Source organism: Schistocerca piceifrons, chromosome X, assembly GCF_021461385.2.
Source record: "Schistocerca piceifrons isolate TAMUIC-IGC-003096 chromosome X, iqSchPice1.1, whole genome shotgun sequence".
NCBI classification, from domain to species: domain Eukaryota; kingdom Metazoa; phylum Arthropoda; class Insecta; order Orthoptera; family Acrididae; genus Schistocerca; species Schistocerca piceifrons.
Genome location: NC_060149.1, coordinates 617,374,178 through 617,389,494, shown reverse-complemented (window position 1 = coordinate 617,389,494; position 15,317 = coordinate 617,374,178). Strand labels below are relative to the sequence as shown.

Here is a 15,317-nt window from a genome sequence, read left to right as displayed (position 1 = left end):
CCGGTTGGTAGGACATGTTTTGAGGCATCAAGGGATCACAAATTTAGCATTGGAGGGCAGCATGGAGGGTAAAAATCGAAGAGGGAGACCAAGATATGAATACACTAAGCAGATTCAGAAGGATGTAGGTTGCAGTAGGTACTGGGAGATGAAGAAACTTGCACAGGATAGGGTAGCATGGAGAGCTGCATCAAACCAGTCTCAGGACTGAAGACCACAACAACAACAACAACAACATTGGCTTTTGGCCGAAGCCTTCGTCAGAAAAGGAGAAAAAAAGAACACACACACACACACACACACACACACACACACACACACACACACACACACAAAAGCAAGCACACCTCAATGAGCGCCATCTCCAGCAGCTTGTGGTCATGTGTGCATGAAGTGTGCTTGCTTGTGTGAATGAATGTGTGTATGTGTTTTTCCTTTCCTGATGAAGGCTTTGGCTGAAAGCTAATGTATAAATGTCTTTTCTTTGTGCCTGACTGCAACTCAACATGTCATCTTTATGGTGAGTAACAATCATATGTTCCTGCGTTGTTGGTATTCCAACCTGGAATTCCCAATGTTTGATTTTTTAAAACTTCTCCATCATAAGACTTCTTGTTGAAATACTTACAAAATTACTGAATTGGACACTAATGCCTGCATTTTTCTATTTCTATCCATATAATTTTTAGTTTTTGTAGATACACAGTTTGACTAAGTAAAGTGTGGCACTTAATAATTCATGAACTGAGTTTCTTTATGGGTCTACAAACAGTGCCAGATTTCCATACATTTGTGGAAGTCCTGAAATGCTATTTTCATGTATTATAATTCGTGATGTTTTGGGAAGGTTTGTGTTATGAATACTTTTTGACTTTCATCATTAGCACTGTGCATATCTTATAGAATTTTTTGTTTGTTTATTAAACATAGCAGATAATCATAAGAGAGAAATAAATCATCAAGAATATATTCTTTCACATTATCTACAACAGTTTCACAATTATTTGATTGCATGCCAGTAGAAATCTACCAGCTTGGAGTTAAAGATGTTGTTAAGTGAAATTGGAAGCACATTTTCACCTACAAGTAAATTTTATTAATGGTCTTTCAGTAAGGAGCAATAAAGCAATAAAGGTAACGATTTAAACTAAGCTAAACTAAACTTCTTGATTGTTTTTCTTATAGTGTTACCAAAAGGCTGGCACCAAATTCTAGCTGTAATTGACATATCACAGGGAAACAGTTTGTAGGATATAACACACTTTTTGTGTGTCACCAGGTGCATAACTTGATCTTTCATTGACTCAAACTGACCTTCACTTAAGTAGATGTTTTTTGATAGCAATAATCAACCATCCATTTCTTTTTATTGAGTTAACACTATATGTCATCACCAGAAGTGATATTGGATAAAAATGCGTGATTATCAATTAATAACATTCAATCAAAACTGTACCTGTGGACACCAACTGATTTCTGTTGCTTTGAATTAGAGCATGCAATATCTCAGCACCTGAACTATGGACATTGTTTATTCAATGCATTTGCCACACAACATTTAAAAAGTCACATTTCATGAAATTTTCCAGTCATCAGTTCAGTAACAGTGGACCATCATGGATTAAGCCATGTAAATGTTCATCATCCAAATGTGTATTTTTTACTGAATGTGGAGAGGTAGTTGTGACAAAATGATCCTCCTGGAAACAAGAAAACCATTTTCCGTCATAATTTCTCTGATGGAACTCGTCCCATATATGGCACATACGTTTTGAGCTGATTCTGTTGCCTTCACCCCTCTATTAAATTCAAAGCAAACAACTTGTTACAAACATAGACTTTTACAATTTGCCCTCCATTTTCCAACACTTAATCAATACTCCTAACCATCAGATATTTAAATTCAGTACATAACCACAAGAACTATATGAAAACATCAAATGACAAATAATAACTACGATAAATAGACTCAACAGCAACCTGTGCATCAATGTGCCAAACAAAAATGCTATGAAGTTATGCACCAACCTTTCCTTTTCTGCAGGTAAATTACAACAAAGATTTCAAATATACCTCAAGCCATATGCAGCATAGGCAATGCTCATACCACTGCTGTTACTGCAGGATGTTCCCTGTGAAACTCACACTATAATAATAATAAATAATTTTATGTTTGCCAAAGTGAGTGCAACAACATGTGTAGGTCATAGGTGCAAGGTACAATGCTTTACAGTCTTCTAGGAAAATACCATTTACTGTCAGCCAGAAACCCCAGTGGTCCAGAGCCAAACTCCAGATCAGAAAATGTGCTGAACTGGACAGTCAGCCATTAAAACGTTATAGGAGTTTTTCAGTTACTTGCAGGCCAGAAAGTGAAAAAAATAGTTTCTCTACTTCTATGAGACTGATACTCACCCGAAATGCAGTTTAAGAGAATGAAAAAAGTGTAGGCTTGAACGCTAAACTTCAAGTTTACTTTGCGCAGTATTTGCTGCTAGACAACGAGCAGACACACAGTCACAAAAGCTCAAAGGAAGATACCACTCCCTCTGTAAACTTTCACATCCTACATTGTTGCTTGTTTGTGCAGTGGCTGGACTTAAAGCTTCTGAGAGAGAGAGAGAGAGAAGAAGATTATTTCTACCTTATTTTATTTATTTATTTATTTACACATCTAGTTCCATTGGACCAAATTGAGGAGCAAATCACCAAGGTGATGGAACATATAAGTACATGAAATTACAACATAAAAGTAATAACAGGTAAAATGAAATGTTTATGAACCCAAGCCATAAGTTTAAGTAAACTCAATCAACAGTGTAATGTAAGAATCAGCTTAATTTCTCAAGAAACTCCTCAAAAGAATAGGAAGAGTTACCCATGAGGAAACTCTTCAGTTTTGATTTGAAACCATTTTAAGTCAATATCTTGGACTTGTTTGTCTACTATGACATAATATGGGGTGGCAGCTTCTTGTCGTCATACACTCCTGGAAATGGAAAAAAGAACACATTGACACCGGTGTGTCAGACCCATCATACTTGCTCCGGACACTGCGAGAGGGCTGTACAAGCAATGATCACACGCACGGCACAGCGGACACACCAGGAACCGCGGTGTTGGCCGTCGAATGGCGCTAGCTGCGCAGCATTTGTGCACCGCCGCCGTCAGTGTCAGCCAGTTTGCCGTGGCATACGGAGCTCCATCGCAGTCTTTAACACTGGTAGCATGCCGCGACAGCGTAGACGTGAACCGTATGTGTAGTTGACGGACTTTGAGCGAGGGCGTATAGTGGGCATGCGGGAGGCCGGGTGGACGTACTGCCGAATTGCTCAACACATGGGGCGTGAGGTCTCCACAGTACATCGATGTTGTCGCCAGTGGTCGGCGGAAGGTGCACGTGCCCATCGACCTGGGACCGGACCGCAGCGACGCACGGATGCACGCCAAGACCGTAGGATCCTACGCAGTGCCGTAGGGGACCGCACTGCCACTTCCCAGCAAATTAGGGACACTGTGGCTCCTGGGGTATCGGCGAGGACCATTCGCAACTGTCTCCATGAAGCTGGGCTACGGTCCCGCACACCGTTAGGCCGTCTTCCGCTCACGCCCCAACATCGTGCAGCCCGCCTCCAGTGGTGTCGCGACAGGCGTGAATGGAGGGACGAATGGAGACATGTCGTCTTCAGCGATGAGAGTCGCTTCGCCTTGGTGCCAATGATGGTCGTATGCGTGTTTGGCGCCGTGCAGGTGAGCGCCACAATCAGGACTGCATACGACCGAGGCACACAGGGCCAACACCCGGCATTATGGTGTGGGGAGCGATCTCCTACACTGGCCGTACACCACTGGTGATCGTCGAGGGGACACTGAATAGTGCAGGGTACATCCAAACCGTCTTCGAACCCATCGTTCTACCATTCCTAGACCGGCAAGGGAACTTGCTGTTCCAACAGGACAATGCACGTCCGCATGTATCCCGTGCCACCCAACGTGCTCTAGAAGGTGTAAGTCAACTACCCTGGCCAGCAAGATCTCTGGATCTGTCCCCCATTGAGCATGTTTGGGACTGGATGAAGCGTCGTCTCACGCGGTCTGCACGTCCAGCACGAACGCAGGTCCAACTGAGGCGCCAGGTGGAAATGGCATGGCAAGCCGTTCCACAGGACTACATCCAGCATCTCTACGATCGTCTCCATGGGAGAATAGCAGCCTGCATTGCTGCGAAAGGTGGATATACACTGTACTAGTGCCGACATTGTGCATGCTCTGTTGCCTGTGTCTATGTGCCTGTGGTTCTGTCAGTGTGATCATGTGATGTATCTGACCCCAGGAATGTGTCAATAAAGTTTCCCTTTCCTGGGACAATGAATTCGCGGAGTTCTTATTTCAATTTCCAGGAGTGTATTTATGTGATAACAGGCAATGTGAAATTTTATACAGAATATTTTCAAAATGTTTTCCTTCTGCAGCGTTGAGTGTGTAGAGCCTTGAACTGAATTCTGTGGTGGGTTTCTGAAGAACATCATTTTCACCCACACGATTCTCTCTGGAAATTACAGTATGAAGATCCTGGACTATTGTAAGTGCATCTTTGTATAGACTCAGACCTTTAGATAAACCCATATGAAATAATCACTCAGGTTGCGATTGGGACTATAGGAGGGTATTCCAGACCATGTCCAGTGAATGCTAAGGTGTCCAGTGCAACAGTCCGATCTCTGAACATCGCCGAAAGGAAACTGAAGATGTCTGCAGTATGGTGTGGACATGCTCAGTGCAGCATGAACGAGAAGTTTTGGAGTATTTGGCAGTAGTGTGCATCTGGTACAGATTTGTGTTCCAGTAACTGTCTATATTTGTCTGCTGTGACAGTTGACTCAATAAAAATGGATTCAATAACGCATTGTGCATCATTTATGGCAGTGATTTTTTGTGGATGAAATGGCACAGCAGCTTGAAATTGTGGATTCATAGTATCCCAGTGCCACCAGTTCTGTTGGTTGATGTACATGTGGAAATCACTTAACGAGACCTGATCTATCCAGACCTGATCCTTTTCTGCTGTCCCATATCCAGAGGCCTCAGTGATGTCATTTATAAGAGAGTATTCCCACTCCACATCCCTGTCTTTCAAAGATTAACGCAATTGAATTTTGTAAGGAAAAAGCCTAATTATCTCTTTCATTATCCTCTGGAGAGATTGCTATAGCATCCAGATTTTCTATGCTGCATGTCTTGTTGATGTATTGGGTTCCTCACTCAATATGTTTCACACTTGTCCACATTCTCCAGGGTTACAACTGAGGCTGGTTTTTTGTTTTCTTTTCATGTTCCCACAACATAAAGTTGATCTCAAAACAAGCAATTTTTTTCAGGGCAATGGAAAAAACAGGCCCAGATGTGTGCTATGTGGAAATGGCCCAGGAAGTACTACATTCCATCCAGAAGACTGGCATTTCTTCAGTTGCTTCCAAATGGTAAGATATCTATTATTCTCTCTAAGTGAAAAGTTGTAGTTGAATGGTAAGTTAATCTTTTCTTATGAACTATAAAACTGTTTGCTTAGTTATCTCAGTGGTTATAATTTCCTGTTTTGTTTTTCATACAGTGGTTGTGAACAGCTTGGCAAAAATGTTATAAAGAAAAATTTATTAATTGTATACAGTATTAGATACCAGAAATACCTTAGCACTGGGGTTCATTTACAGATTATATTTTCTAGATGGGTAGTCAATATGTCATCCATTGCCCTCCTTCTTTTTTCAACGTGGGCCACATATATACAACTGATTAAAAGCATATTCTGGAAAATGTCAGAAGAACTTGTGTCTTCCACTATGTGTGCAAGTGTTTAGGGGAGGGGTAATGATTTCATGCTTAGACTTCTTGAGCTCTGTGCATTGTTTTTCTCACAGTGCATTGTTCTAACTGCCTTCTTCAAACTGTGTATACCAATCTTTTCCTATAATGAAGTCTTCATAACCAGCCAGTACTTTCATTTGTTCTGCCACATTATTCTGCCCTGCGTACTCTATTTTGACTTCTCTATTGCCAGGTTCATACTAACCCAATACAGTAGGTTACTTCCTGTAAAGACTGCTGATTGTCCCCTGATCTTGCTTTATCATCCTCCCTCCACTATAGTTTATGGTGTTCGTCTGTATATAAGGGAATTCTCAATCTGATTATGAATCCAGTGTTTATTTCTTATGCATATATTTAATGTGGTATGATGTAATGGCCCTCTCTTATGTGTTTCAACTTGATTGTTACATTAACTTTTGCCAAAACATCCATTGCATAATGTGAACTTTCATGTATCTTATCTTTAAGATCACCTAAATGCAATATAATCATGTACTGTTCACATGAACTTCATTAATGATTGTTAACTTGTACCACCCCAGCTAATAGTCACTCAAAAGATCTGTGAACTATTTAGGTAAATGAAACTCATGAAAAGCATTGCAGAATCCATGGCATTTTAAAATATGACATTTGGTTTCACACATTAAATAATTCCAGAACGTATGCTCATTGCCAGGGAGAGGCCATTTCATTCAAGTTTTCTTATTACATTCGAACTTAAAACATCTACCAGATTTCTGTGTGTGGACTGTGTGTTAATGACATGGGTGCTAATTTGGTGGATCTAGTCTTTTGCCGTGATGAGAGAGACATTGAATTACAGACAGGCGCAATAAAAAGACTTACCACTGAGCTTTCGGCCAAAAACCTTCTTCATAAAAGAAAATAAAACACACACACATTCACACAGCAGGCACAACTCATGCACACGACTGCTATCTCAGGTCGTTTGGGCCAGACTGTAACGGTTATGTTGAATGAAAGCAGCAGTCCAGAATGGGGTGGGGAAGGGGGGAGAGATAGTAGGGTACGGGTGGGCGGCGAGATAGAAGAACACTGTCTGTCAGGGCATGCAGGGAATAGAAGGGACAAGGCTCCCAGATGCAGCGTCAGCAGGGTGTTTGGGGGGTGGAGGGGGGGGGGGGGGAGAGCAGAAAGGGGAAAGAAAGGGTGAGTGCATTGACAGATTGTGGCACACAGTGACAGTGAGGAAGTGTGAATTGGGAGGAGGTGAAGGACAGATGGGGTGGAAACTGTTGGATGGAGGATGTGGGTCAGTAGGTTATCATAACCTGAGACCAGGATAATTTTAGAAGTGGAAGGTGTGTTATTAGAATAACTCCCATCTGCCCAGTTCAGAAAAGCTAATGGTGGAGGGGAGGATACAGGTGGCTGGTGTTGTGAAGCACCAATTGTAATCAAGCATGTTACTTTCAGCTGCATTTTGTGCCACATGGTAGTGCACTTCGCTCTTAGCCACTTGAAGATTTGAAGACGATGTCAGAAGACAAAAGAGCATGGAGAGTTACCATAGGAAAACCTACATATGAGCAGAACAGATGATGATGATGATGATGATGATACTGATACTGATACTTATACTGATAATGATGATGATTCATCCTGGTGGACAGGTGGTTGGTAGTCATACCAATATAAAAAATTGTGCAGTGATCGCAGCTAAACTGGCATATGACATGGCTGCTTTCACAGCTGGCCCGGACCGTAATGGGGTAGCCTGTGACCGGTCTGGATGGATGGATTGGGCATGTCTTGCACTTGAGTCTTCCACAGGGGTATGATCCCTGTGGTAAGAGACTGGGGCTGACAGTGGCGTAGGGATGGACTGGGATGATATGATGGTTGGGTGGCTGATGGAACATCACTTTAGGAGGGGTGGGAAGTATTTCGGGTAGGATGTCCCTCATTTCAGGCCCTCTTGTAGGATGTGGTTCAGTTTTCCAATCCGGGGTGGTACTGGGTGATGAAGGGGACACTCCTTTGTAACAGAGAAGCTGGTGGTGGAAGGGAGGATCCACATGGCCCATATTGTGAAGCAGCCATTGAAATTGGGCATTATATATTCATCTGCATGTTGTTCAGCTACATATAGAATGGAACAATCCTGTCGGTCTCAACAATTCAACCAGTCTTACCATAACACAGCAGGATTTAAATATGAGGTGTTCTGTATTTCAAATATTTTTTATTGTTATAGATACAGGCCTTTACATCGTACCTTATGTAAGGAACATGCTTTCTGGGGATTCCTAGAGGAAGGAACTGGCTTTGCTTTTGTGTTGCCAGTTTTAGGTTCAATCTCTCAACAAATACTTTACACAAATATTATGCTGCTAGCAGATCTAACAAATGAACGGGATTTCAGATTCTGTTTTTATTTTAACTGCCTCACCCAGTGTCCAGATCTCTGGCACCCTACCAGTCCTAGTTCATCTTTGACTGTCTCTAATGACCTCACTGTTGACGTAATGTTAAATACTAATCTCCAACACCTCCTAGTACAGGAACATTTTAAATATGGCAGAATTTGTAGAATCAGGTGCTGTAGTACTTTGGGATGGATCCAGTCAGGTCTTGGGGGTTGGGCAGTGATGTGTAGACTAGTGGAACAAGCAGACAATCTCAAGTGGTTGGTAATGATAGAGTTCATCCAGTGAGTGGCTACCAGCATACATTTTACCTAAGGACCACAAAGATAAGATAAGAGAAATTAGGGCTTGTATGGAGGCTGTATTTGCAAGTGGAACAGGAAAGGAAATGACTAGTAGTAGTACAAGGAACCCTCTGCCAAGCAGCACACGGTAGCTTGTGGAGTATGACCACAAAGATAAGGTAAGGGAAATTAGGGCTTGTACGGAGGCTGTATTTGCAAGTGGAACAGGAAAGGAAATGACTAGTAGTAGTACAAGGAACCCTCTGCCAAGCAGCACACGGTGGCTAGTGGAGTATGTATGTAGGTGTAGATGTAGAATGGCCTGCGAGAAATGAACTTGAGAAGACAGTGAATGTTGACACAAAGTATGATAAATCCAACCAGAGTATAATTCAAATTGAGATAAATAAATGCAAAATATATCTATTTAAAAAAAGCAGGCATAAATTTACTTGATGCCTTCCTAAGAGAGAGTCTCCACTCCTTCCAATCTGACTATGTAAGTGTAGACCAGATGTGGTTTAAATTCAAAGAAATGCTACTGACAGCAAGTTTGATACTGATTGCCAATGGCTCACAAAACAGGTCAGAACACTGCTGCAGAAACAATGCAAAAAGCATGACAAATTTAAAAGAACACAAAATCCCCAAGCTTGGCAAAGTTTTACAGTTGCTCCAAATTTTGTGTGATAGTCAGTGTGAGATGTTTTTAATAGTTTCCACAATGAAACTGTCTCAAAATCTGGCAGAAAACCCAAACATATTCTGGTTATTAGTAGGGTACACCAGTGGCACTCTACTACCAAACATGGTTTTACCAAATTCCTTCACCAAAGAAGACAAAGTAATGATTCCAGAATTCAAATCAAGAACAACTGCTAACTTCAGTAACTTAGATGTAGGTTCAGATTGGGTACCAGTTATGTTCCTTTCTGACTTTGCTGATACAATATCTTAATATTTAACAATCATATACAACCGGTGGCTCATTGATAGATGAGTTCCTAAAGACTGGAAAGTTGCACAGATCACACCAATACTTACGAAGGGAAATATGGATAGTCCACTGAATTACACACCCACATCACTAACTTCAATTTGCAGTAGGATTTTGGAACATATACTGCATTCAAACATTATGGATTACCTCAAAGAAAACAATTTATTGACAAATAGCCAACATGGATTCAGAAAATATTGTTCTTGTAAAACACAAGCAGCTCTTTATTCTCACAAATTAATGAGTGCTATTGATAGGGGACATCAGATTAATTCCATATTTTTAGATTTCCAGAAGGCTTTTGTGCCATTCCTCACAAGCTACTTCTCATCAGATTGTGTGCCTACAGAGTATTGTTCCAGTTGTGCAACTGAATTTTTTTTTATTTCCTGTCAGAAAGGTCATGTTTCATAGTAACAGACAAGGTGTCACCAAGTAAAACAGAAGTAATATCTTGTATTCTCCAAGGAAGGGTTATAGTCCCTCTGCTGTTCCTAATCTATATAAATGATTTAGGAGACAATCTGAGCAGCACACCCAGATTGTCTGCAAATGATGCTTTCATTTACTGTGACCAGATGATCAAAATCAATAGCAAAATGATTATCTGTATGGTGCAAAACATGGCAATTGACTGTAAAGAATGAAAAATGTGAAGTCATCCAGATGAGTACTGAAAAGAATCCACTAAATTTTGATTACATGATAAATCGCATATATCTAATTAGGGATTAGAGTTACAAATAACTTAAATTGTAACAATCACATAGGTAATGTTGTGGAGAAAGCTAACCAAAGACTGTGATTTATTGGCAAAACACCTACAAAATGCAATAGAGCTACTAAAGAGACTGTCTACACTATGCGTGTCAATCCTCTTCTGGAGTACTGCTGTGCAGTGTGGGATCTGCATCAGATAGGATTGATGTAGGACATTGAAAAAGTTTAAAGAAGAACAACTCTTTTTTTTATATTGTCTTGAAATAAGGGAGAGAGTGCCAGTGGTATGATACGCAAATTGGGGTGGCACTTTTTTTTTTGTTGCGGCAGACTCTTCTTACGAAATTTCAGTCACCAACTTTCTCCTCCAATTGTGAAAATTTTTGTTGGTACCCACCTAACTCAGAAGAGTGTTCCTGGAGCCACTCTGTAGCAATTCTGGATGTGTGGAGTGTCACATTGTCCTGCTGGAATTGCCCAAGTCTGTCGGAATGCACAATGAACATGAATGGATGCAGGTGATCAGACAGGATGCTTACATAGGTGTCACCTGTCAGAGCTGTATCTAGATGTATCAGGGGTCCTGTATCACTTCAACTACACATGCCCCATGCTATTACTGAGCTTCCACCAGCTTGTACAGTCACTTGCTGACATGCAGGGTCCATGGATTTATGAGGTAGCCTCCATACATACACATCCATCCACTCAATACGATTTGAAATGAGACTCGTCCAATCAGGCAACATGTATCCAGTCATCAACAGCCCATTGTCACCGTTGATGGGCCCAGGAATGGCATACAGCTTTGTGTTGTGCAGTAACCAAGGGTACATGAGTGAGCCTCTGGCTCCGAAACCCCTTTTGATGATGTTTTGTTGAATGGTTCATACACTGACACTTGTTGATGACACAGCATTGAAATGTGCAGAAGGGTTGCACTTCTGTCACAGTGAATGAATCTCTTCAACCGTCATTGGTCCAGTTCTTGCAGGATCTTTTTCTGGCAGCAGTGATGTCAGAGATTTGATGTTTTTCCGGATTCCTGATATTTACGATACACTCCTGAAAATGTCATATGGGAAAATCCCCACTTTATTGCTACCTCGGACATGCTGTGCTCCATCACTCATGCACTGACTGTAACACCACATGCAAAGTCACGTAAATCTTGATAACCTGCAACTGTAACAGCAATAACCATACTAACAATTGCACCAGACACTTGTGTAATACAGAGTGGTCCATTGATAGTGACTGGGCCAAGTATATCACGAAATAAGCATCAAACGAAAAAACTACAATGAACGAAACTCGTCTATCTTGAAGGGGGAAACCAGATGGCGCTATGGTTGACCCGCTGTATGGCACTGCCATAGGTCAAACGGATACCAACTGCGTTTTTTAAAAATAGGAACCCCCATTTTTTTTTATTACATATTCGTGTAGTACGTAAAGAAATATGAATGTTTTAGTTGGACCACTTTTTTCGGTTTGTGATAGATGGCGCTGTAATAGTCACAAACGTATAAGTACGTGGTATCATGTAACATTCCACCAGTGCAGATGGTATTTGCTTCGTGATATATTACCTGTGTTGAAATGGACCATTTACCAACTGCGGAAAAGGTCGATATTGTGTTGATGTATGGCTATTGTGATCAAAATGCCCAGTGGGTGTGTGCTATGTATGCTGCTCGGTATCCTGGACACATCATCCAAGTGTCCGGACCATTCGCCAGATAGTTACGTTATTTAAGGAAACAGGAAGTGTTCAGCCACATGTGAAATGTCAACCACGACCTGCAACAAATGATGATGCCCAAGTAGGTGTTTCAGCTGCTGTCACGGCTAATCTGCACATCAGTCCTGAACGCTTTCTCCAAAAGCTGTCTTGAGCAACTAATCCGCCAACTCACATGCAGTGGAAATATTTTTGCTGATCTTATAACACTGGCTGTATATAGAGAAAAGAATTAGTGATTATGTCATCACATCTATGATGATGGCTACTTAAGTTAAAAAATCTGTGAAGAATGCTAGAAGAGTTTTTTATGCTGGAAAGAGCAGAAAAAAAAATTGTTAGCATTCTACTTAGAGAATGAGTGGACGTCATTTAGTTTTGGACATACAGGAATTATGGGCAAGATTTTTTTAAAAAAAAGGAAAGGAAAAAGAAACTAATCCGCCAACTCACATGCAGTGGAAATATTTTAGTCCTCGTAGTTACAAATATTGCTGATCTTATAACACTGGCTGTATATAGAGAAAAGAATTAGTGATTATGTCATCACATCTATGATGGCTACTTAAGTTAAAAAATCTGTGAAGAATGCTAGAAGAGTTTTTTATGCTGGAAAGAGCAGAAAAAAAAATTGTTAGCATTCTACTTAGAGAATGAGTGGACGTCATTTAGTTTTGGACATACAGGAATAATGGGCAAGATTTTTTTAAAAAAAAGGAAAGGAAAAAGAAAGAAAAGCACTGTCCAAACAAGCCTTGAAGGTCAAACTATGCTGACCGGCTGCCATGTCATCCTCAGCCCTTAGGTGTCACTGGATGCAGATACAGAGAGCCATGTGGTCAACACATCGCTCTCCCAGCCATTGTCAGGTTTCGTGACCAGTGCCGCTACTTCACAGTCGAGTAGCTCCTCAGTTGGCCTCACAAGGGCTGAGTCCACCCCACTTGTCAACAGTACTCAGTTGACCCGGATGGTGGCCCATCCAAGTGCTAGCCAAGTGCGACAGTGCTTAACTTTGGTGATCTGACAGGAACCGGTGTTACCACTGCAGCAAGTCATTGGCGGGCAAAGTTTAAACTGATTGTTAAGTTAATCGTGCTCTGGATATGTTTGTACTGGGTAAGTGGATTAAGAACAGAAAAGACCCAATGTCGTTTTAGTATCTGCACAGGCATGACAACGTCGCTACTGTACACTGTCAGCATGGGTACTTCATGGGCTGACAGTGAGCTGATAACAACATGGGAACACTACACCATGAGAGGAAATGAACTTACCATGTGAGTCAATCTACAGAAAGTAGAGGCATGCCCCTATGCCCATACTGAGTGACACATGTGCCTTCCATGGCAGGTTTCTGAAATGCTCCACTGCTCTACCCAGCCACCTCATGTGCCTCCATCATGATGTCAGCTGGCTGGATACTAAAGTAGTTTAATTACAAAATTCCGAAAATGCTGAGAAAATGGAGACTGTTGTATTCACAGTCCAAAAAAGAATACCAAAATGCCAGTAGGCAGAAGTTAGTAGAAATTCATGCATCCGTAAAAAGGCTGATGCATGAAGCATACAATCACCACCAGCATCATGTGTTAGCTACAGATCTTGCCATCAGCTGTAGAAAATTCTGGTCACATGTAAAATCACTAACTGGATCAAAGGCTTCTATTCAGTCACTTTCAAATCAGGCTGGCATGGCAAATGAAGGCAGCAAAATGAAAGCTGAAGTTTTCAATCTTGCATTTAAAAAATAATTTGTGTAGGAGAATCATATAGACATACCATCATTCAACCACCACACAAACTGCTGTATGGAGAACATAAAACAAAGGCATATGATATCCTGTGAAGCATGGATGAAGGGCAACAGGAAGATTCCACATTCATAGATTTTCAGAAAGCATTTGACAGAGTGCACTGTCAATGAAGTTACAAGCATATGGAATGGGTTCACAGATACATGAGTGGCTTGCAAAAATTTTAAGTAATAGAATCCAGTACATTACTTTGGATGACGAGTGTTCACCAGAAACAAAGGTATTGTCAGGAGTTCTCCAGGGAAGAGTAATAAGGTTGCTTTTGTTGTCTAAGTATGTAAATGATCTGCAGCGTTCTGTGATTGTTTGCTGATTACGCTATAATGTACTGGAAAGTGTGCCTCTGAATGGCTATAGGTGGATACGAGATGACTTTGAGAGAGTTCTATTTCATGTGGTGAATGGCAGCTTTCTTTAAATGTGGGAAAATGTAACTCAATGAAGGTGAGTAGGATAAGCAGTCCTGTAGTGTTTGATTACAGTATCAGTAGTGTGCTGCGTGACACAGTGATGGCTTGTAAATATATAGGCGTAATGTTGCAAAGTGACATGAAATGGAACATGCACGTAAGGTCAGTTGTAGGGAAGGCAAATGCTTGTCTTTGGTTTAGTGGGTTAAGTCTCTATAAAGGAGACTGTGTACAGAAAACTCGTGCAACCCATTCTTGAATACTGCTCAGGTGTTTGGGATCCCCACCATGTAGGATTAAAGAAAGAAATTGAAGAAATTCATAGGCTTGCTGCTATATTTTTTCCTTTAGGTTTGATCAGCATGCAGGTATTATGGGAATGTTGCGTGAACTCCAATGGGAATCCCCAGAGGGATAAGATATTCTTTTCACAAAACACAATTGAGAAAGTTTAGAGAACTGGTATTTGCAGCAGACTGCAGAACAACCCTACTGCAAGCAACATAAGTATCATATCATTTAAGGACAATGAAGACAAGATAAGAGAAATCAGGGTTCAAATGTAAGTATATAGACATCATTTTTTCCTCACTCCATGTGTGAAAGGAACAGCAAAGGGAATGACTAACAGCTGTACAGCGTACCCTCCACTATGCATCGTATGGTGACTTGTGGGGTAGGTACGTAGGTGTGGGTATAAAAAGTTACCCATATATCAGCACATTATTATTGTAGAGTTTTACTCTTGATGCTAATCAAATAAATTTACTTTTTTTTTTAAGGTTATCTGCAAATTGCCGTCCACAAATTACAACACCGGATGTATTGCTGTCTAATAAAGCCTCTCGAAAAGCAGAGAACTTCCTTGGTTTTGTCAAGCAGCTAGATTCTTTGACACCAACAAAAGCATCATCAGTAACAGGTAAGAATTTCACATGGTGGAGTTATATTTTTTCCCATTAAGTTACCAGCAGTCATGTTCATTTTACACACAACTTTGGTCATATATTATGATCATGTGTGATGATTAAGCTGGATTATTTCACTTGGTATCATGTCTCTGATATGTATCCACAGACTT

General features: G+C 41.0%; 1 protein-coding gene across 2 annotated transcripts in view; it reads left to right on the top strand.

Moving 5' to 3' along the window:
• LOC124722959 (protein inturned) overlaps positions 1 to 15,317 on the top strand; it is a 254,525-nt gene that overhangs the window by 203,711 nt on the left and 35,497 nt on the right. For both annotated transcript variants that reach the window (XM_047248129.1, XM_047248128.1), the window contains exons 15-16: positions 5,379 to 5,480; positions 15,019 to 15,158. In XM_047248129.1, coding sequence (XP_047104085.1) covers positions 5,379 to 5,480; positions 15,019 to 15,158 — 242 coding nt within the window. The remainder of the gene's footprint in view (positions 1 to 5,378; positions 5,481 to 15,018; positions 15,159 to 15,317) is intronic.